At 35.3% G+C, this 23,340-nt stretch overlaps 1 protein-coding gene across 1 annotated transcript; it reads right to left on the reverse strand.

The window, feature by feature from the left end:
- Positions 1–80: 80 nt before the first annotated feature.
- On the reverse strand, positions 81–23,203 carry LOC147073363 (heterogeneous nuclear ribonucleoprotein H2-like). The gene is made up of 8 exons (XM_085945453.1): positions 22,927–23,203; positions 20,138–20,266; positions 14,575–14,727; positions 10,399–10,537; positions 7,660–7,844; positions 6,788–6,933; positions 5,086–5,193; positions 81–3,038 (listed from the first exon to the last, which is right to left on the reverse strand). Exons 1-8 carry the CDS (start codon positions 23,063–23,065, stop codon positions 2,892–2,894), a joined length of 1,146 nt encoding a protein of 381 aa, XP_085801579.1. The 5' UTR covers positions 23,066–23,203; the 3' UTR covers positions 81–2,891.
- Positions 23,204–23,340: the final 137 nt, after the last annotated feature.

Below are 23,340 nucleotides of genomic sequence, written 5' to 3' on the forward strand. Positions count from 1 at the left end.
TTCATTAGTCATCCAGAAAAACCAAAATTTCTATTGGTCATTTTTAAAAAATATTTTTTCAAAGGAAACAAACAAATGTTACAAAAATAATGTTTATTGGAATTTTTTTACATAATACAAATACATACACTGAAATCCTGATATTTTTATGTTTTCGAAGAGACCGACAAAAATACGTAAAAAAAGGGAACATGCTAAATTTTTACTAAAAAAATTATAAATTGGTTTTGTGTAACGTGTTTTTTCACCCTTTCTGGAATTTTCTTTTTCTCTCTTCAACCGACATTGTGGATAAATTATTTGAATGGGCATAAACAAAATCAAAAACTTATAAAATCATGTTGTGTAACCTGAGTCTTGAGTAACGCAAACATGTATAAATATATTTACACACATGCGTCTGAAATTCATTTCAATGATGTCACGCATTGAATTGAATGTGTTCAAAGTAATTGGGTTTTAAATTTTAATACGTTATTTTAACTGAGTTTTAAGAGGGTTCTGAGGGAATAAAAACTTAAAACTGATAGTAAAACAAAACAGGACTGCAGAAATTATACACAAATAGTAAAAAAGATTAAAGACTGGGGTAATGTTAATTCTGAACACGTAATATCGGGGTTCCATTGTAAATACAGATGCATAATATGGAATTACAATTTCTTGCATCCATTCATGTGAAATGGTTCAAAACATAATATACACAATGGCAATCTGCATTGTTTACAAATATATGAAGTACGTTTTTGATCTTTAACTGTGCTACAATAGGCGCAACGACGACTTGTGCTTTTTCCAATCCAATGAGAGGTTTCTTCGGGTATACATTTTTGTTGTCTTTTATCGATATATGCTAAAACAAAACAATGTAATTTATAGCAACAATGATCCGATCATATTAGGTGAAAATAATTCCCCAAAGATTGAGGATTTTCGACAAAAGTGCTATTAAACAAAAGCCCGCGTCTGGAAAATGTATGTTTGCAGTTGGGTGTTCTGCTGTACACACTCTGTAGATAGCATTTAGAGGGCTGGAATCCGGTTGACTTGAAGAACTGGCAAGTCAGGTTGAAATTCTCTTTAGTTGTTCGCAGAACATGGCCGAGCCAGGTCCAAACGTCACCTCTTCACTCTACTCGTAAAGTCATACATCACACCATTTGTTTTCGATGCTCAGTATAAAACTGTTGTCAACACTACGGACTAGGTAATTTGAGATTTATTATATTTCATGATTTTTTTGTTGATAATGACCATTTGATCCAATACCTTTTTTTTTTGATATAATGGCCTTATCACGTGCAAGGATTTACTGCTGACAGAACGTATTATCGCGGCCACAACAAGAAAATGCATGTGTAAACAACATGTATTATCAAAAAAGTTTGGAAACATCAGAACTTTCACGCGACAGTTGAGATTGTTCGATATCTGCGCATTAGAACGATAGTAGCGAGCTTGCCGGTAAAAAAACCAACTACGCCACGCACTCATTTTGAGGTTAACCGATTTTCACAACCTGTCAAATAGTATTATAAAATGACATCGCGTTTTGCTTACTCTTGAAGAATGAGATTGGTAAGACAGTCAGGACTTTTACGTGTAAACAGTTATTATCGCGATAGTTTATAATACACTCTTGCTGCAAGTAATTACCTTGATGTAATAAAATACTGAAAAACAGCACCAGAGACGATTAGTTTGTGTAACTTTTTTTTAATTGACTATATATAAATACCTTTCTTAGAAATTGTCAAATATCATTTAATAATAAAAAAATGTGACCATTTCCTTCTACACTCTACTTTCTACAAGCCGCAACCTGCCCTATATACACTAGCAAGAGCATGTGATACATACTCATCGTGTACAAGATCAATTGGCAGTGCACCAGGATGGTTTTCAGTGGGTTTTCTTATAAAAAATGAAAACAGCAATTACATTGTTATTTTTGTTTATTATCGACAAATAGTAAAAGAAATGTTACAATGTCATGACAAAAGTAAAAAAGGAAATATATTTTTTATTAGAATTAGATAAGTCACTATACAATTAATTACGTGATTGATACCGTAGAAATAGAACAGCATTTTTAACAATATGGAGGTAAAAGGTATAAAAAATATAAACAGCGCGATTTGCTGAGTAAAAGGCAAGTGCCAGGTATTGAAGATAATGGAAGATTTTTAATACAAAAATCAAATCGACAATTTCTCAAAAAAAAAAAAAAAATAACTCCCCAATGTAACACCTTTACATGAACGTACATATTAATTATGTTAATCCTTATAGTAATGCATTTTAAAATAAAAACTTAACTATTGCAGATCTCAATGCTAAGTTATAAATTACAAAAGATACTCTGCACGTACTTCAAAGAAAGAAATATCAAACAGAATCAGTTTGATTTCTTTGTGATTTAATGTAACAGACAAAAATACTTTCCAGTGCCTTCGTTAATGAATCATTTTTAATATATTGGATTGATAGTTTTTTGTACTCAAATTTAATGTCACTCGGTAACACGGTAATGCAAGACGTTCGAACTCCGTGATCAGTACAGTACAGACAGCTGGACGAGTGCGACTACTGTCACTGTCATCTGTATCTGTCGCGGTGCTCGAATGGCTAGTTTAACGTATGTGCATGTTAACCCAGTACAGAGAATGTTTTATGAATCGTAAATATCGGTTAATAAAAAAAAAAACTAATAATTGACAGTTGTTATTGTTTAGAAAGACAAAGTATTGAATAATTGATGGTATGCAGAGTTTGATAACATATAATAGGCTAGTAATATTAAAATGATGGTCTCTCCTGCATAACTAAAGACAACTAAAATATCACATGACATGAAGACTTCTTGTCTTCGCAGGCGGCAGGGTGCCAAGTCAAATGCGGAAGTTGTTCCGGTTGAACTTGTCTTGGTATCCCCCGCCTCCGCCTCCCCCGAAGCCCCCTCGGCCGCCGCCTGAACTGGAGTTCAGAAACAACTCAATGTAGCGGTGATCCATGGTTGTTTTGTCCTTTCTCATGGCCTGTAATGAAGAATTGGTATGCCTTTATTATAAGATTATTCAACTGCAATCCATGCTTTAAAATGTATGAAAAACAATGGCACAGCCCGTGAACGATGACTTAAGTTTACGTCAGTGCATTTATTAATTAACAATATTGTCTGTAAGATTTTAAATTTCGTAAAGCCTCAATGACATTGAGCTACTTTACAAGCTGCTTGTTGGCGAATTTAAAAGCGGGCGAGTCAGCTACTGCAATTGTGATGACACACAAAACCACAAAACCAATCTAACAAGCTAGCGAGTTGAAACCGTTATTTTTGGTACTATTTTGACAGGACGTATTGAGTAGTTCGATTTTTTACCTGGAGGTCGCTACTATTACTTTACTGCGCAGACGCAGTAGGCCCACACGCCAGCGTGTAGCGCGTAAAGTTGACTGGCTTTCAAGTTTTCTCGGTAGATTGTTTACAATCTGCTTGTTAGCTTGGTCAATGACACTGGGCGAGTTTACAATTGTAAATTCGCCAACAAGCAGTTTATAAAGTAGCTCAATGTCTTTGAGGCTTAAGTCATTAAGTTGACCTTACTAATTACACTCTCTAGTTCAGCATATCTATTCTATACACAAGACGACTTTCGGCCGCTAAGGCAGCTATCTAGGGTAGGTTTGTATCGAAGTATTACCACTTATTGTAACAATTACAATAAGTGCTATGTTTTAACAGCACCTCTTTTGGCTGTGGTAAATTTTAGAGCAAGATAGACAGTGTTGACTGTTTAGACGGCTAACTTATTGTAATTGTTACAATAAGTGTTATTCTATAATATATCATATTTCGAGTGCTTAAAGTCAGACAACGTTATCTACAAAAAAGTGTTTATTTTTTTTTTTCAGATAACGTTATTTTACATTTACGGCTACATGATAGTCAAACAACGTTATTTCAATCTTTTATAATTTCTTATTAAATCGTCAGTAAAGTTTAACGCTAACTACATAAGTTATCCTTGTTTTCATATTTTTTTAAAACTATCCCTATAAATTTTAACATCATCATAAGCAAGATAAATGTACAATACACAATAAATTATAAAATATTAACATTAGGTTTTAAATAAACATTTCCCTTGTTAAGTTACAAGAATCTAAAATAACGATTTTTGGCTCTCCTGTAAAGTTGCACTTTTGTAGATAGTGTTGTTTGACACTAAGCCCTCGATTTGTTATTAATACTTCGATACAAACCTACCCTAGATAGCTGCCATAGCGGCTGAAAGCAGTCTTGTGTATAGAATAGATGCGCATTTATAAAACAACTCACTTTTTTTAACACTACCACACCACTTATCACGGTAACGAAATACATGAAAGAAAACATTAGAAGAAATCACATATATATATTGTAACCCCCACCAGGAAGGTTACATGTAAGTTGTACATATGCAGTTCATCGTGGGACACTTATTAGTGCGCCGCAGTATGTGAAATATGAGTTCGTATAATATTTTATCAAATGACAAGTTCTTCGTTGAACATTTCACCGTGGAATACTTTTGTACGTATCTTACAAAATGCGGCGATAATTTGCAAATTGTACCGTTCTTATTAGATTAACTCTAACCTAACCTAGTAAAGACATCTCCACATGTTGTACCATATGTACAAATATATTCCACGGTGAAATGTTCAACGAAGAACTCATAATTTGATTAAACGTTACACGAACTCATGTTTCACGTACTGCGGCGCACAAATAAGTGTCCTGCGGTGAACTGCTTATGTACAAATTTCCGGATACGCACCAGGAATCCCAGTTTAACAAATATTATATATATATTGATGGCATATTATATAATATGTAGAGCAAAATCAATAAACATGTGTACTGTAAAAATAAGTTGAAAATATTCTCTACACGACTGTAAGATCAGTTCGCAAAACAAATATATTATTACATAGGTACTGGGCAATGACTACCCAAGTTTGGAAAAAGCAGCAGTAGTGAATTTATAAATGGAACAGACTGTCCCGCCCATATAATACAAGGACTAGTTGGTGTCTTACCCTGATGGCATCGTCATGGCAGACAAATTCCACATCGGCTTCTCCGGACGGACGGTTGTTGTTGTCGAACAACAGATTTATATTAATCGGACGCAAAGGTTTGAAAAACTGCAACAATGAAAATATCCTTAATAAGAATGTATAAAAAAAACATACGAGTTAGTGCAAGATTATAAGACCAAGTTGATTTTGTAATAAAGGAATACAATTCCAACCATTTTTTATGACAAATAGTCTCTATATAGCTAAACAACTTAAGCACGGACCTCCGCAGAAGCACACTTTCTTTCATGCGCATAGAATAGGTGTGTATACGCTGCGTCTGTGTGTGAAGTCTGTTTTACATGATAGAATAATATAATTATAGTTTTACAATGGATACCCCATCTCGATTGGGGTATTACAAAAAACTTTTACAAAGACAAGTACGAGAAATCATTGTTTTTAATGTGAGCGAATATTTAAAAGTGATGAAAAAATAGTAGTTTGAAATATAATATTGTTAAATCGGCAAATGAAGCAAGCAAACAAGCCACCTATTAGCATCATTCAGAGAGTAATACGGGAGGCAAAAAATCGATAGATATGACGTAACATACATATCGGTTATTCCTTAATTACACTCCGAATAAATGCTGTGAGCACGATATAAAAATTGAAGATTCTTATAGGGCAAGTGATTTAGGAATACACATACTTTATAATAAAAATTGGTACGGAGTTGGATGACAGCGATGATTATTATTTTCAGAACAGAACAGTGAATCAGATGAGATGTCATAGTAATGCGCGATTTATATTGTTAGTAATTTAATAATTCATATTGAAAGTAATTTTAACAATTTGCTACGTGTAATATGGGCTGCTGTTTTCGTAACTGACCGAAAAATTGCAAACCCGAACTTCAAAAATGTCATGGCTTATGTTGTCTAGTTATAGTTACCAAAATGCTCAGTAATTATCATCAGCTGTAATCGACTATTTGAGGCGTCAATTCCAAAAAGCGATAACTCCACATTTGGTCAAAATCGAGAAAAAAATACGCACGTATTCTTTGTATAATTTTACACAATATGTATTATCTATAAATTCCAAAACGCAACATTACCATATGAAAAAAAATATTTTAAGTTTTGGTTTATTACAAAAAGCGCCAAATCCGTGTTTCATATTATTTAAAGCTTGGTTGATTTCGCGTGTGTTTAAGTCAACCAATAAGGGAACGTTCAATATTGAAAAGGGCGTCTCCCATACTGTAGCATCTGGTAAACTCATGACAGTGCCACGGAAATATGTGCCTTATGCGAAGTAAATTAAAAAGTGAGCTACAAATAGCGCTATGTCCAATTTTATTTTGCCTATATTTTTTACATTTAAGAGTTTATCGGCTGAAACAAATTGCCATTTGGTTCTAATTTCGACATAGAATACAACGGAAAAAATAATCTCACGTTAAAACAAATAATTGAAGCTTGAAACATAAAAACGTTGTTTCCCGAAAATATTGAATTGTGGACTTATCGCTTTTTGTAATTAGACGCCTCATTTATAGAACAATTGTTAAAAGCTTAATAATTATTGAAATATAAGATCACGAAAAGGATAAAAGATAAAACTTTTCGAGATAAAGGATTAAGAGAAAAAATGATTTATTTGTTCATGGTTCGATGCCACGTATGTATAAAAATTGTGAATAACTTACGTAGGCAACATCATTATGAGTAGCTTTGAAAGGGAGCCCTCGCATGTGGACGCAGTGGCCTCCGTCCATACTGTCGCCCGCCCTCCATCCGCCTCTTCCGCCCGAGTTATCCTGTGACCAGCTATTGTAGTTGTCATTGTAAGGACCTAGAATGAATCATAACAGAGGTAACTACCTATTGCACTATGCAGGCAAATCAATTATGAGGTCGTTTGTGAACTGGAACAAATATGCATGGCACACAGGTTAGAAGTGAAATGTAATTTTAAGAAAAATAAACAAAAATATTTGTGTTTTTTAAGACTAGGAAATCATTTTCCGTCGCCAATGAAAGAATTACATAACGTCATTGAAACTAGAAAATTGTGTAACTCCAAAAACACTACTTTACAGGAGAGACAAAAAACATTATGGTTTCCTATACAAATATATGGTTTTGGAGTTAAATCATCCATGATTTAACAATGTTACAATTTTTCTGGAATTACAAAATTTGCAAGATGGATAGATATTATCAACGGCCACTAGATGGCATTTGAAGTCAATTTTTGATTAAAACTGAGTTACAGAATTTTCTAGTTTCAACGACGATAAATAATATGAGCATTCGTGTTATAATCAATACATTCTTCTACCAAAAAAATCAATTTCTTTCAAACTTTCTATATGTTAATTTTTATGATGGCTTTTGTTCTCATACTCCATATCTTTAGGTGACTTTACGCTTCCGCGGTTAAAGAAGTATACCAACCAAAATATGATTACATCAAAAGATAATAAAACGATCAATGTCTCAGGTGCATTTGACAGTTTTCACTTTAAAACATTGTGTTGGCAAATAGGGCAAATGAAGAAAAAATAATCATGCCAACCTCTGTGTCCGCCTCTGGGAGGGAGTGGCCTCATCCTGTCGCCGTTGGAGAAGTTTCCGCCGCCGAATCGGTTGAAGCGGTCATAGGGCCCCGGCCGCTGGCCTCCGCGGGGGTTGCCGTTAGCTCCGCCCTTCTCCAGCGACACCCTCATCTCTTGCGGCGAGCTCCTGAACACTTCTATGTACCTGTTAAATGCGGCCCGACAAAATGCACACTATTAATTGATTTCCTCGAAAATATATTATAACTGTACCGTCAAACAAAGCTCCTGTTCAGATCTGACCAAAGACACTCGAATGAAAGCAGCGAGACTTCGATGCTCCTCTGTCCTGATCTAATTTTAAATGAAAATACAGGAATGAGTGAGAAGTATGAAATCAGTGGCGTGCGTGACTTTTGAGATTGAGCATGTTCTTCAATACAAATAATACTTTTCGATCAAAGTTTTGTACTATTCAATTAGTCGTTTTTTGCGACCCGGGTGTCATCTTTCGGTATCTTCAGGCACTATTAATTGGTGAGTGGCTGAAGATACCGATAGGCGAAACCAGGATCACAAAAAACGAATATCACTTAAGTAATTCAGGGATGCATAACATCTATCCATGTGATGGCACGCCACTGATGAATACGTATGAGCATTCCAGAGTAGTTATTCAAAAAAACAATCAGAGAAGTCTTGCTGGTTTACCATTCTGGGGAAAAACGAATACAAACAAAACAGACGTATTTTTAACAGATTTTAATTCTGACTCTATTATTGTTCAATGTTTGATTGTTTACGTAAATAAGAATTCAATTTTTGGTCATATACTTAAAATTTTATGTGTATAAAAATATACAACAATACATCTACATATTAAATTGTTTGGGAAAAGTATGGTTGACAACTGAAAATTAAACTATTTTTCATCCGTTTGTTTATTTTACGTACCTTCTCTTATACTGAAGTCATTAAAAAATAGTCTACAGTCCACAGGCACAAATGCAACTCACAAGTTATCATTCATACACATGGGTTACAAAATGATAAATAATTAGGTTATGCCTTAATTTTTTTATGTTGACTATGTAACCAAGGTACACAATATTTTCTGTTTCTTCAAATGAAGTTTTAATACAGTTTGCAAAGCAAATAATTTTTGTTGCTGTTAACCTGAGTATAACAGAATAATATGTAATTATCATTAAATAAATAGATGTGATTGATTATCTTTGCCATAGTTCCCAAATGAGATAGTGTAGAAGAGTGGTCCCATAGTCCCGCGCGGCGGATCGGTGATAAACGGACTATTGAAAAGAGGTCTCACCTCCCAGCCCCCGGCCCCTGTGTCCCTCCCCCTCCCATTGCCGAGAGGGTCGCCCGACATCCTCTTCTCGCCCCCTATCATCTGAATCTCACATCGCTTACAAGTAATGGCATATAAACAATATTTAATAAGCAAAAGCAACATTATTACGGCTCCTTTCTCTTTAGGATTGTATGAAGAGTTCAATGGGTGATTAAGGAAATAATAAATAATGAATTTAATCAATCGGCGTACTATTCAAAAAATGTTATACACTCAATATGAGTTATACAATGTTACGGAAATTTAATTCAATTAATTATATTTCAAATTTATATATTCCATTGGCATAGGATTCACATTTTACAAATTCAATAATTGAGGCCTCCCCTGCGACAACACTGTATATCGATTTTCACGAATGTTGGGAAAATGAAAAAAATGTTTTGAAACATTAAGGCAAACACAACATAATCATTATATTATTTCTACGGAATTAAAAATAATTTTCAACCACCTGAGAAATTAATTCAATTCAAGCAAAATTTTGACATTGTTTTGGTGGTGAATCCTTCTTTACCTTTACCAGATCGAGTTTTATATGGTAACCCACTATCCTTCAACCTCTTAGCCATATTTCTCTACCATTTATCTATCTTACTTCCCCCCCTCCTCTTTATTTATCTACTTGGCGAGAGCTCAAAAGACGACGTGTCATTTTGAATGATATACATACAGTGTTGCAGGAAGGCAACTTAAAAATTGTTTTTAATTGTATATGGTTGTTCAATACACCATACAATGCCCAGGGAGATGTTCAAAATTGTGGCATTCATAACTCAGAACCGCCCAAAATCGAAATACAGTGTTGTTGCAGGGGAGGTCTCAATTATATGATCCATGGATTTTGGCACACCTGTACAGCTTTCAGCGGAAATCGAAGGTTTATCAGCACATCTGTTAACAAGTCTAAAAACTATTTTTGGAAGCCAAGCATCATCGTGTTTGCCGCAAATTACATTGTGATATAGACAAATATCCCCTTCTAAGCATTATTGCGACAACACAATCTCATGATTTTAAATTCATTATCATCAATGGTTATTGTTATGCTTTACAACAGTTACAAAATTCAAGTTTATTTTCCGTAACAGGCTATACAATTTCAGACTTATACCTGAACGAACCGGTGGATTCAAATATGTTACATAATTTTAATTACACAATTTCCCCCTCCCGTATGTTTAATGCAAGATTGATTTTTTTGTTCCAAAAATTCTCTAAGTTCAGTTCATCGACCCGAAAACTTTACAGGCATGCCAAATGGGTCGCTTCACGTAGACCGATACCAATGCAAAATTATTATTAGGGATAATAAAAGACAATGAATGCAGGGTGATTGCTTATCGTCGATTGTTATGTTTTGAGAGATGTTTGTATGCCCCCCCACCTGTGTCCTATTTTCTCCCTGTCTTTGTGAAGGGCCTTCTCCGCAGACTCCTTGTCAACAAAGTGTACGAAGGCCTCGCCCGAGCTGCGGCCCGCGTGGTCCGACAGAATGGTCACCCCCTCCGACGACACCGCCAACCCTGCCCACCCCAACCGAACCCCATGGAAATACATCAATACATCACACAGTCAGTGCCATTCTTTAGTCTGTATGCGCGGCGCCAGCCTCACTCGGCCCCCCGCATTATTGTAAGGATATCTCGCGACATCTTTTGACTCAGTGGCCGATTCTCATTTTACCCTACTTATTGTATGGTCATACAAATTTAGAATAATTATTGATCTTGACAATTTGTAATTCATAATGTAGCATTAATAGCTTCGGAGAAAATTAATTTTAAATGTTCCTCTTATTGTAATTTTGCATACAATGTCACGAGTAATATGTGCTATTTAACCATTTATCGGCTGATCAACGAGATAGCACTACAGTCAACAATGTTAAGACGCATATAGCAACTTAAGCATGAGGCGCCATTGAGATTAGTGACGTATAAAAAAAATCTGACAAGCCACCAGAAAAAAAGTTTTAAACGTTATTTACAGTACACTCTCAGTAATCCGCCCCTCGATTATCCGACAACTACTATAATCCGGCGTCATTTTTACTAGTTGAAAGCACAAAATCAAGCTCTATAATTCGCCAGTATTCGATTGTCAAATTCAATAGTCTGCTGCGTACAAGTATACAATACAGATGAGGCAGGTTTATTTTGGAAACTTCTCCTTCGTAAAACGTACGTTCATCGCGAAGAAAGTAATGTACCAGGGAGGAAAGTGCCCAAGGACCGCATCACAATTATGCCGTGCTCCATTGCAACCGGGACACACAAACTGAAGCTTTTGGTCATAGGGAAAGCCAGGAATCCTAAGCCATTCAAGAATATCTGCCTCACTGAACTGGTTGTGTCAAGTGATTTACTGTTTAATATTTAGATAATAAACTTAATTTATAAATTAGTTAATACTTGATTTTGATTATAAATAAAACCGTAATTTGCTAGTACAAAATTCTCAAACATGTTTTAATTTTTACCATATTTTGTATGTATGCACTGTGATCTGCCGCTTTCGCTAATTGGACACTTGTCTGGTTTTTGGGGTGGCGGATTACTGAGAGAGGTACTTCTTTCTGACAAAGGAAAAATATTTTGAGTATTGTTTATAAAACCAAATACAAAAGACTAAGCATATTATAGTTAACACTGTTGACATCAATATCTTAGGTACTTTCGAAAACGGACCCCATATATGAACTTCTTGCCATGTCAATAGAAAATATATGTGACACTATAGGTATACTTTATCACCGTGAATGCATTTACAAATCAAACACTGTGATAAATTGACCACTGAATTAATTAAAGAATGTAAAATTAACTATTAGTTCATAATAATTAGTCAATATATATAATGTCGTTTGCTGGTGTATGATAATTAAAACATATTTCAATAATCTGCAATTCAACAATTCTGACTATAGACGTGACATTGCCTCATTGATTAGTCAATTTTGTAGCTGTCATTGTATTTTGGTCTACGCATGTTGATTTGACTTTTTTTGATTTAACAGAACTCAACATTTTAAGCATGTCAGAGTAAATCCTTTGATAAGGTTAAATTAATAACCATATCCAAAGTACCTCACTTGGATAATTTTATAAGGTTAAATGGAATAAATCCACATTTTTGTATTGAATACAGTAAAACCTCGTTAATACGAATTCCACGGGACCGAAAATCGAATAAAAAATTACGAATTATGAAATGTATGGGGGGAAAATATTAAAATTAATTTTTTTTTTTTTTTTGATTTTCATCAATATCGTTTACGATCATAGATTTGCCTACCAAATATCCGGTGCCGTGTGTGTTAATGAATCATAAAATGTCAGGATTATTTTAATTACCTTCTTAAAATAAGTAATTTATGATGTTTTACGAAAAGTCTGTCACAATTTTCAATGACCGGCTCATGAAATAGTGTACTTTATTACGATTTATTGAATATTTTTATATGCCAGGACTCAGAAATAATTTCGAATTACGAAATTTGAATTAAAGGTGTGGTTTTATATGAAAATAATGTTAAAGGGACTTTTTTTCACGAAAATTTCGAATTACAGAGAATTTCGAATTATCCGTGTTCTTATTAACGAGGTTCTACTGTACTGCAATTTTCTCAGAAATAAAAATGTGTTTTTACACAATATATATCGAAAGTGCTAAGAGCTAGTTAAAAGAGCATTATGAACGTCATATCATGGCAAAAAAGAGAATCCAAACGTATTGGATTACATTATTTAATGTCATCTTCATGACACATTAAAAACATATGAAAGTGCTGTATCTGTGATTCGGACCCCGAGACTTGTGACTTCATAAGCGGACACATTATCACTCTGCCATCGCAGGCGTGTTACTCATCTGATAAGTTACAAATTTTCAGCAACGCCTTATTTCAAGATACTTCAAGATACATAATTTTAAAGAGTAGTGACCTAGGAAAAATTAGTAGTAGTCAAAAGACGAGTTTGTTTAAATTGTATTTTATGGGGTTACTTCATATAAGGTAATTGGGGTAGTACTGTATAACCAGCTCAGTCGCAAACCTAGTTAAGGGTAGTTGAAATCCCACACGTTTTTTAATCAATATATTTTAAATATTTGGATCTAGGGGCTTGTCCATGTATCTTGAGATATTTCCACACACCGAGACACATACACATCCATATATATTATGGCGTGTTAGCAGACAAAGGTAGTAAGCAATTTACGAGTGAATCCTTTCACTAGCTGTATGTATACCCCAATATCAAAAGGATTTTCATCATTTGTGGTTTATTCTAGATTTGTAATAACAGAATATAAAAAAAAATTTTTTTTTGGAAAATACAGTGGTGTGCTTCGATCTAGCATTTAGATAATACATATAGGTAGGTATATTGTAATCAATGAATTCATACATAAGAGGAACATTAATTTAAAAAATAAAATATTGTCTGATAAAAAGAGAATTAGCCATAACCTTTGATTATATTAGCCATTGTGAATTCGGCCTTGGAGGAAAGCAATAATTTTCATCAAGGAAATGTATGATTCCGGGTGTGACTCTCAGAATGAATTCATACAGGGTTCAAAAATGATACGAAATGTTACGACAGCGGCCGAGAACAAAACAATTGCCGTTACAAACATCTGGCAACATCTTATGCCCTTTTGTGAATAATCATTATCTTTTATGTTTTGCATGCAAAAAAGAAAACTATTTTTAATTAACAGGGCCCATGCATGGTAGGTGGTAATTATCCAATTAAATATTCAATGTATTTTTGAGAATTTAAAAAAATAGAAAACAATTTGGTTAATGCTATCCAGTAGATACACTTAACACTACGTGTACCTATATCAAATCAAAGATAATATTTCTTCCTACCGTTGAAAAACATTACAGTACATTAACTATATCATGTGGAGATATACATATTATATTAAATTTACTATTAAACAATCTGAAACCTGACTGACTAAATTTAAACACATTTAAAATAATCCTTAGTAATTCGAAATTATTTCAGATAGAATTATGAATTACATTTAATGAAAAACTAATGTAATAAAAACTGACCATTTGACGCTAGTTTTTAATTATATTTAGAGAAAAATTATGTGACGGAGAAGAAACGAGATTTTGACAGTGATGAGAAATGTGTAGGCGAAACAAAATCATTTGACTTACGATCAGTACAAGATCAACGAATAACTACGGGACAAAACAAAAAATATTTATGAACTGCCGATTTAGAATATTGACTTCTGTAGAGAATAATTAGAAATAACGTGCTATTTTATTACTAGAGTTAAAAAAATAAATAAATTTAATTTAGTACAAAATAATAAAATGTGAAAATTAAAATTCACACAGTATCCGAAGCAAAAAAAAATCTTGTTTAATTTCCAATTGTATAAAATCAATATAACATGTACATTCACATCATGCGAAAAAAATTAACAAAACATAAATAGACATTATTTGTCTATTGAGATATAATTTTCAATTTGAAAGAAGTGGTGGTTTGAGCGGGTGTGAAGTGGGGGGGTGGGAGATTTTGCTTACCGTTGAAGAAGTGAACAATCTCGTCTTTAGAGCAGCCGAAGGGTAACCCCCGGAGCTTGACGATGCCCCCGCCGACGGGGATGTGCGACTGGCCGTTGCCCATGTGCGTGTGGTTCATGGCCCACTGCATTTCTTGCCGGTCAGACACAAACACTGTAACAAAACGAGCCCTATTAAGTTTTGTACTATTTTATTTGAGTCATTTATTGTGATACAGGTTTTGTATTTATGTCAGTGCTTTTATTTATAAACAAAATTTATGATAATTAATAACATTGATAATAGTGGTCAGTAACCTACGGCATTGGTGACACAGAATCTCTCCTTTCCTTACTCTCGCGAAATTGCTAATTCAATTGCAAACAGGCAAAATGGCAGGAAATTTATGATTAATAAATCGCTGGTTTAAAGGTAAAACTCATTATGTAACATTTTGATGTTCAGAGATAATGAGGTTTGAACATATTTTTTGCAATTAAAAATCCAATTTCAAATTAACATTTTTTCTTCTTTTTGCCTAAAATGTATAAAAAATTAGAGAATACATTGAACGTAATCAGATTCTGTAAAAAAATTAGGAACATTTAAAAAAAAAAAAGAGTTATGTATATAATGAGTTTTTCCACACACATGTTTGTTAGTAAAGTGATAGTATGTCAATACTTTGGCAAGGGTTTTGCAATGTTTTTTATTGTTTTAGATTCTTTTTGAGTAGGTACTTACTAAATTTAATAATAATAAAAGAATAAAAATATTTAAAAACAGTTTTATTTTAACCAAAATAGGAATTCGTAACAATTCAAATTGAAAACAATTAAACATACACTGAGGTTAATAATAATTATTTCACATACACTGGTGATGATAATAAGGACAAAACAATAATTATAATAAATTGAGGTAAGATAAACAGCATTAAAAATATTTTTTAATCCTTAACACATCTTGAGCGGGAAGGGTATTTCTACCCGCGCGCCGTACCGGTGCTCGTCGGCGGGACGGGTAGAAATACCTTTTACGCCGGCTCCACTTGAAGTGCGGGAAAGGTATTTCTACCCGATTATTGCATACGAATATTTTATGTCAACGGTTTGAAAATGTTTCAAACTACACACACATCTACAAAAAAAAATAATTTACCGTCGATTCATTTACTTACACACACACTCTTGCGCAGCCCAAATGAGAGCTTGTGCGTAATCAGGAAATTTGTTTAGAGTCACTAAATCAGCGAACTATATTTCTGTAGACGATAAGAATGCTAAAACTATATGCGTCTTCTTTTTACACTTGTTTATTTTTTGATGGGTGAGCAGGAAGACAACATTTTGTGAAATATCGATGTATTCTTTAAACATGGTTTGTTCGCTGTACTGTGAATGCGATTATATGTATATTTTTATGATGTGTGATAAATACATAGGCCTCCTTTTCATACTATAATATTATCCTTTGTGAGCGAGTGAAAAGACGACAATTTGTGATAGACGGAATGCATTCTTCGCACTTGTGTAAGTGATATTGTGCGGTGCGATAACGCTGGTATGCGAGCGGAGCAATAAATTATAACATAAGTGGAAACCAATGTTATTTAGATGTCTGTAATCTACTACGATCTATATTGAATATCAGTATTGAATTTTCAGTCTTGAAATACGGCGCTATAGAACGGGTGTGTTTTTACAAGTGAAATATATTTAAGTAATCGATATTTTATTTAATCTTTAAAAAATGGCTTCAGACAATTATGAAAGCGATGACGAAATATTTGCCGATAATTTGTCTGCCTATTCGGGTGAAGATTTACCAGAATTAGGCAGCGACAGTGATAGCGACAGCGATAGTGAAGAGTTCCCTCGCACGAGAAGGGTACCAGTGATACCGTTACAAATCAGTGATTCTGAAGACAGTGAAGTGGAGGAAGAGGAAGTCATGGAATGGTCTGAAATAGACAACCCACCGCATATTGAACCATTTTTAGGCAACGTTGGTATTTGCGTAGCACCAAACAATTCTGAAAATGTGATGGATATAGTTAGTTTATTTATTGGAGATGATTTACTTAGCATGATGGTAGAGGAAAGCAATCGATACCGCACACAAAATGAATCCCGAATCAAGAAAATGAAGAAATCTATCAAATGGAAGCCTGTAAATCTTGGTGAGATGAAAAAATTCCTCGGACTCATTTTGCTTATGGGACAAGTTCGAAAAGACACAAGAGATGATTATTGGTCTACTGATCCGAGTATAGAAACACCAATATATTCTAAAACAATGAGTCGTGATCGTTTTAGACAAATTTGGCAATCGTGGCACTTTTCAAATAACGATATCATTACGGATTCCAGCGATCGCCTTGAAAAGATTAGGCCAATTATGACATACCTAATACCGAAGTTTTCTTCGGTTTATAAGCCTCAAAGGGAACTTTCTTTAGATGAAGGTATTATACCGTGGCGGGGAAGACTTGTATTTAAAGTATATAATGCATCTAAGATAATAAAATACGGTATCCTAGTGCGCATGGTCAGTGAAGCCACTACGGGATACATCTGTAATATGCTCATTTACAGTGGGCAAGGAAGACCACTATTAGACACCATCCAATTGCTTCTTGGTCCGTATTTAAATTTGTGGCATCATGTCTATATGGACAATTATTATAATAGTGTAAAAACCAGTGAAGCACTTTTAGAAAATAAAATTAGGACGTGCGGAACAATGCGAATAAACCGAGGCTTCCCAGAATGTTTTAAACACGTCAATCTTAGTGCAGGACAGAGTATTTTCCGTCGGCGAAAGGATGTATTGTTACAACTCTGGAAATCAAAGAGAGATGTTCGAATGATTTCAACAATACATCCATCTACCATTTTAGAGAGTCACAACACCGATTGGAATACGAGACTACACATTTGGAAACCGCTGTGTTATCGAATATAATAAATATATGAAAGGGGTTGACCGTGCGGATCAGTATCTCTCTTACTACTCGATCATACGAAGAACAAAAAAATGGACAAAGAGAGTTGTCATGTATTTGTTAAATTGTGCTTTTTTCAATTCTTTTAAAGTTTATAAAGTATTAAATCCGACCAAAAGGCTAACTTACAAACAGTTTTTGCGTAGTATAAGCAAATTTTGGATAGCCGACCATATCGTTGAAACCGTCGCAATTTTGGAAGAAGCAGGGCCATCTACATCACGATTACCAAGAAGAGTGGGTAAAAGTGATCATCCTGGTAGGTTATCACTCGATATGAAGAAGCATCGAATGATAAAAATTGTTACAGATGGTAAAAAAAAATACCCACAAAGACAGTGTCGAGTGTGTTCGGTGCACAAAAAGAAAAGTTTGACTAGTTATATGTGTACATTTTGTGACGTCCCCCTACACAGGGGTGAGTGTTTTCATAAATATCATACTTTATCCAAATATTAGAATAATAATTTTTGTGCGGGAATTTATTTATAGTGAATGGAATATTTTTTACGAAACCTTCCTGTAAATATGTGATTAGCACCATGTACTTATGTTATTTTAAACAATTTGTTCTAAAAAGAAACACAGCACTGAGGAGCAATATATGGTGAGTGTGAATTCCAAATTTCATTTAAAAATAACTGATAGTTTGGAAGATAGAGCGATTTTTGTAAAATTCGATTTTATTTCAATTGCCGCTGGTTTTCGCCCGCTGCGTGTACCTGTGAATTTGTATTGAGGCCCGCGCAAAATGTGTTAACAATGTCTTACAAAACGTCTGGCTCTGGTAATGTGTCTAATGTGTCGCGATCAATAGATGGTAAATTTTCATACCAATATCTTAGCTCTTCCGGAATGTCACCGTTTTTACACAACTTCATAAGATCCTTTTTTTCACATTAGATATTGGTAATATGGATTGATATGAACCTACTAATTGTAGAATAACATTACTCCGTCTCCATTTTCCCGCTGCATAAATTTTTCTGTAAGGTCCTGTATGGTTATACCGATATTGGATAATTCCAGGTATTTTTTTCTCATAATGTAGACATTTAATTTGGAGCCACATTACTAGCTCTCCATGTTCCTATTATTTATTAATTTAAAATTTCTTCGTCGTATCGGGTCTTCAATAGCTATAATGTGTCGCTCCAGAAGTTAGCGAAGGAAACACCATTTTCCTCGGCTTGTAATATATAGTCGAAGTTGCAGCTTACTGGACAAGCCTTGCATGAAAATAGGTGCTCCATGATTTGCATTTTACCACACTCGCAGGTTGGGTCATCAGGGAACCCCCATTTCACCATGTTGTCTCGGCTGCGCCCTACCTAGGGTAAGACCTACCATGGTTCGCAGTCTGTTTAGGGCTTTCCATGATACCCAAGACTGGCTCCATGTGGGAGGTGCTCTGATAGCTTTACCTAGTCTTCGAAACCCTCAGAGGTTAGGTTCGCCGCCCATGCGGATAGTCTTATCTTATTCGGGTGGGACGGTCAGACGTATAGTTGTCGCCATAAAGCCTTTTCTGGATTTTAGCCTTGTTTTGCACATTTGATACCCATGCATGACGTGTTGCGGACTCTCTCTTGGGCTAGCTTTTCAACTCAAGCTACAGTTTGAAGTCGGATTAGAGGGGGGGAGGCTGTTCCTGAAAGCACGAGAACTTTAGTGACAGGCGTATATTTCAAGCACCCCGTCACGATCCTGCAGGTTTCGTTAAGCGCAGTCGTCCACTTGTCTCATGTGCGTAGACATATGCCACACCGGACAGGCATACTCGGCCACCGAGGACTGAGACCCTGAGTGTATGTAGTTGAGCTCCCTACGTATTATTGCTTAGCTTTCTCATGATACTGTTCTGTTGCTGCATTTTCATTTTAGTATTAATGCAGTGTTGCTTATAGGACAGCATCTGATCTAAGGTGATTCCCAGCTATTTGTTGGCTGTTTGTGGGTTCTAAATGCACCCCATCCCAAACAACATCAAGCAATTTCCCTGCGTCCATGTTTTGGAGATGGAACGCTGCTACCCGTGTTTTACCTGGATTTGGCTTAAGTTGATTGAGGTTGTAGTATGTCTTTAACTCGCTTAATGTATCTTTAAGCTGTTTCTCAATCACTTGAAGCTATTGCTTTGGTATAACACGGCTAGATCATCGGCATAGAGGAAATGTTTTGTGTTGACTCCGATTGGCTGATCAATAGTATAAACGTTGAACAGTATGGGCGCCAAGACGGTACCTTGTGAAAGGCCGTTCCATTGTTGTCTCCAACGGCTGCGTTTTCCGCCCAGTGTTACAAAGAATCTTCGTTTGGCCAGAAGGTTTTCAATCACTCCTGTTATTTTGAAATCATTCAGGAGGTTGTAAATGTAAAGTTTACTCAGCAGAATTCTATGGTTAACTGTATCGTACGCGGCTGTTAAGTCTACGATGGGAAACTCTTAATGTGACCGATAACCAGTTTCATGTTCGATACATTAAAATAATTATGTGGCACTTTAGTGTATGTAGTTTGCTGACCACCGAGGTATAATGCGTTTCGCCAGTTTGTAGATTGAAAAGTAAGTATTACCTTCGATGTATCGCGAGCCCATGTGCTCTTTATCCATCTTTCTGGCACTCTCCACATCTCCTTCAGACACGAGCTCCACAAAGCACTCCCCTGTTGGCCGACCCGGCCGAACTTCAGTCAAATGTACACCTGCAACAATAATTGGAATACGTTGCATCACAATGAAAAGGACGACATACGCATTGGCCGGCAAATGTTTGCTGTCGATCAACACAGTGTTGGTGTTTCAACACACATCAAAGCTACCAACCCTCGCCTTGCTTGGCTCTTCTCTTGAACCGATAGTGTAAAAAAAAAAAAAACAATACCAATTCAATCGCATCGTGCATGTCCTGGGCACTGCAGACATGTATATAAATAGAAATGCACACATGCTTATCTGGAATTCACTTTAATAATAATTAATATGCATTGAATTGAATGTGTTAAAATACCTAAAATCGATTTAAAATTTTAATATGTCATAATTTTAATTGATTTTGAATATTTCAGATGTAAATTGGGAAAAATAAATACGTACAATCGGGAATAAAACGTACTAAAATGAAACAAAACTGCAGAAACTATAGACAAATAGCAGGAAAACATGAATAGCGGATATGAAATGGATGGTCCACCTTAATAAATTCCATCACTATAATATGGTCAGGATGCCAAGCTGGCCTCACAGGTCTATCTGACTTTGCTGGTTGAATATTATTTAACTTGTTGACCATGGAGCATTTAAATAACATGCTAATTATATCGAATGGCCAAATAATGAGGGCATAAATGGGTGTGCCGTCCGCGTGGAAACGATCACAAAATTCATCAAAAAAGCGTGCTGACTGAGCGAGCAGCCTCGCGAGGCAAATGCTCGGTCAGTCAGTACGTGGCTCGCCGGGCAAACAGTCACGCCGCCTCGCCCGAGCATTGCCTCGGGTGATCCAAAACTTGTCAGTTCTTGTCGATGCACGAAGGTGCTTCAATATTGTTGCCGCGCGCACTCAGGACGGTAATATTAGATTATACCTAGCTCGCTCGCATAATGGATAAATAACTGTGTTTGAAGCTATTCTTCAAATAACCTATTCCCGTATTGTATATTTTTTTAACTCAAAACCTTTAAGATTTTTGTTTCTTTTTCATCACAAGTCGATGATGAATTACTAAAAACACAGTAGCTGTAACAGCATTATACTAAATTGCTCGGACGGGTTGTGGTTTGGCCTTGCTGCGTGCGGCAGCCTCGCGTAACTTTAATTTTGTTTCGAGCTGCCTCGCGCGGCAATTGTCGCGAGGCTGTTCGTTCAGTCAGTACGCGGTTATTAACTCAGTAATTTAAGTAAGTATAACTTAAGGCCGTACATCAGTCGAGGCACGGTCTAAAAAGATCGTTGCTAGGCGATGCGCGGATTGCGGGTGCAAATGACGCCTGTCAAACGAAATATTATTTGTCATATAAATCCAACATACGTCCATCTTATGTTCTATTAGTAACAATAATAATACAGTATAACCTCGTTTTTACATGCCCGGAATTCACGTGTATTTTTTTCAGTCCCGATGTATTTAAGTACATTTAATACCCGCATTTACGTTTTTCTTTCCCGCGATTTACGTCGGAAATATTCAAAATATGCGAGTTACGCGCACTTGACAATGATTGGGTCGTGACATTCGAACGATTTTTCAACAAAAATTTTAATTGAATGTTGTTTTTTAATAAAACGTTATTTTTTGGAAACATAAAATTTAAATGTTCTTTTTTTCAATACTGAATGTTGTTTTTTAATAAAACGTTATTTTTCTGGAAACATAAAATTTAAATGTTCTTTTTTTCAATACCCCCTTTTACATTTTCCCTCCAATTAGGTTTTTTTTCTTCAGTCCCTTAAAAAACGTAAAATAGGGGTTATACTGTATATTCATTGACATGTTTTCTTTTTAAAGTAAATGGGTAACGTTTTTAGTCATCTTTACACGATTTAAGAATTAATTGGCCCGTCGCCATCACGAAGCAAAGTGACGTGTTTCTAGCTCGACGTTCTCTCACTGAATGAGAGCGAGTCCAAAATTTCGTCGCGCCTACAGTTGAAAATTATTTGCCGTTTCACTGATGCGTCACCTTAAGATAAAATCGGTAAAGTTATAGTACTCCATATCGTTTTCGTTTAAGTCTTTTGAGACAAAAAACCAAACCAAAACCTAACAACCTATTGAATAGCAACCCAAAACCCAACAAAAAGCTACTTAATTTTTGTATAGAGGTTGTTAGGTATTGGCTTGGTTTTTAGCTAGGGGCGGTAAGTTATATGGAAGTATGGTGAAGCAGGCAAGTATGGTGAGGCAGGCAGGTAATCAATTTGCGGCAAAAATAACGTTAACATTATTAATTATATGGGTACGTTATAATGACCAAAGTAAATCCTCCATTCCTTCATCCCATTCAGTTGTATGAGAAAGCCGATTACTTCCCCCTCTTTTTATTTAATACCTCTATGGTTTTTAGCTCAATGACGATAATATGGAGTACTATAAAATTACCATAAAATCTCCAGTCGATTTTCAAACAAAAATGGCAAACGTGTGCATTATTGTAGGGAATAAGTATCAGTAATTCAGCAATTCAATATCAGACGAAAATACCAAGGTACCTACCAATTTGAACATAAATTTATCGGATTATTATGAAATTGCAGAAACTGTTATAGATAGTCAATGTGTTCTTTGTTAAGTTTCTGGTGCGGAATACATAATTGCGGTATACAAGAGAGAATAATGTCAGAATAATCGCAATATAATCTTACCATCTGCTCCGTTAAGTACTTCGACGCCGCTTAAAAAATCCAACACGTCCCGTGCGTTTGTAGAGAAAGGCAAACCGCGGAGCTTCACGACGTGGCTAGCATCCCCCGAAACCGACATTTTCGTGTCTTGCTTTAACATTGCTGGGTTATAGTGTCAACGTGTGATTGACGTAATTAATTACTGGAACTTTTAACAAAATACAGCAAAGAACGCTAACATGTTTTGCCCAGCGGATTAGCGACAAAACAAGATAATTAAAATGGCGTCGCCGAAGCTAGTCTTGCCAGCTATCGGAAATCCAATTCGTAATATTTTTATTTCAAGCTAAAAAAATCTTTTAATAAAATTTCGTTACTTTAGTCCAATTATTGTTTATCGGCTGAATTATTAATTATCACGTAAAATTGTTGTGT

This window comes from Rhyacophila brunnea, unplaced genomic scaffold (assembly GCF_057557595.1).
Source record: "Rhyacophila brunnea isolate RB1 unplaced genomic scaffold, BYU_Rbru_1.0 scaffold_18, whole genome shotgun sequence".
In the NCBI taxonomy this organism is placed as follows: Eukaryota; Metazoa; Arthropoda; class Insecta; order Trichoptera; family Rhyacophilidae; genus Rhyacophila; species Rhyacophila brunnea.

Bases quoted from the DNA above. Each gene is read 5' to 3' on its own strand.
- LOC147073363 (XM_085945453.1), bottom strand. From the start codon at position 23,065: ATGTTAAAGCAAGACACGAAAATGTCGGTTTCGGGGGATGCTAGCCAC. The intron at 20,267-22,926 runs GTAAGATTATAT...TTATTGTTGCAG, and splicing joins AGTACTTAACGGAGCAGATG to GTGTACATTTGACTGAAGTT. The intron at 6,934-7,659 runs GTTGGCATGATT...GATTCATTCTAG, and splicing joins TCCCAGAGGCGGACACAGAG to GTCCTTACAATGACAACTAC.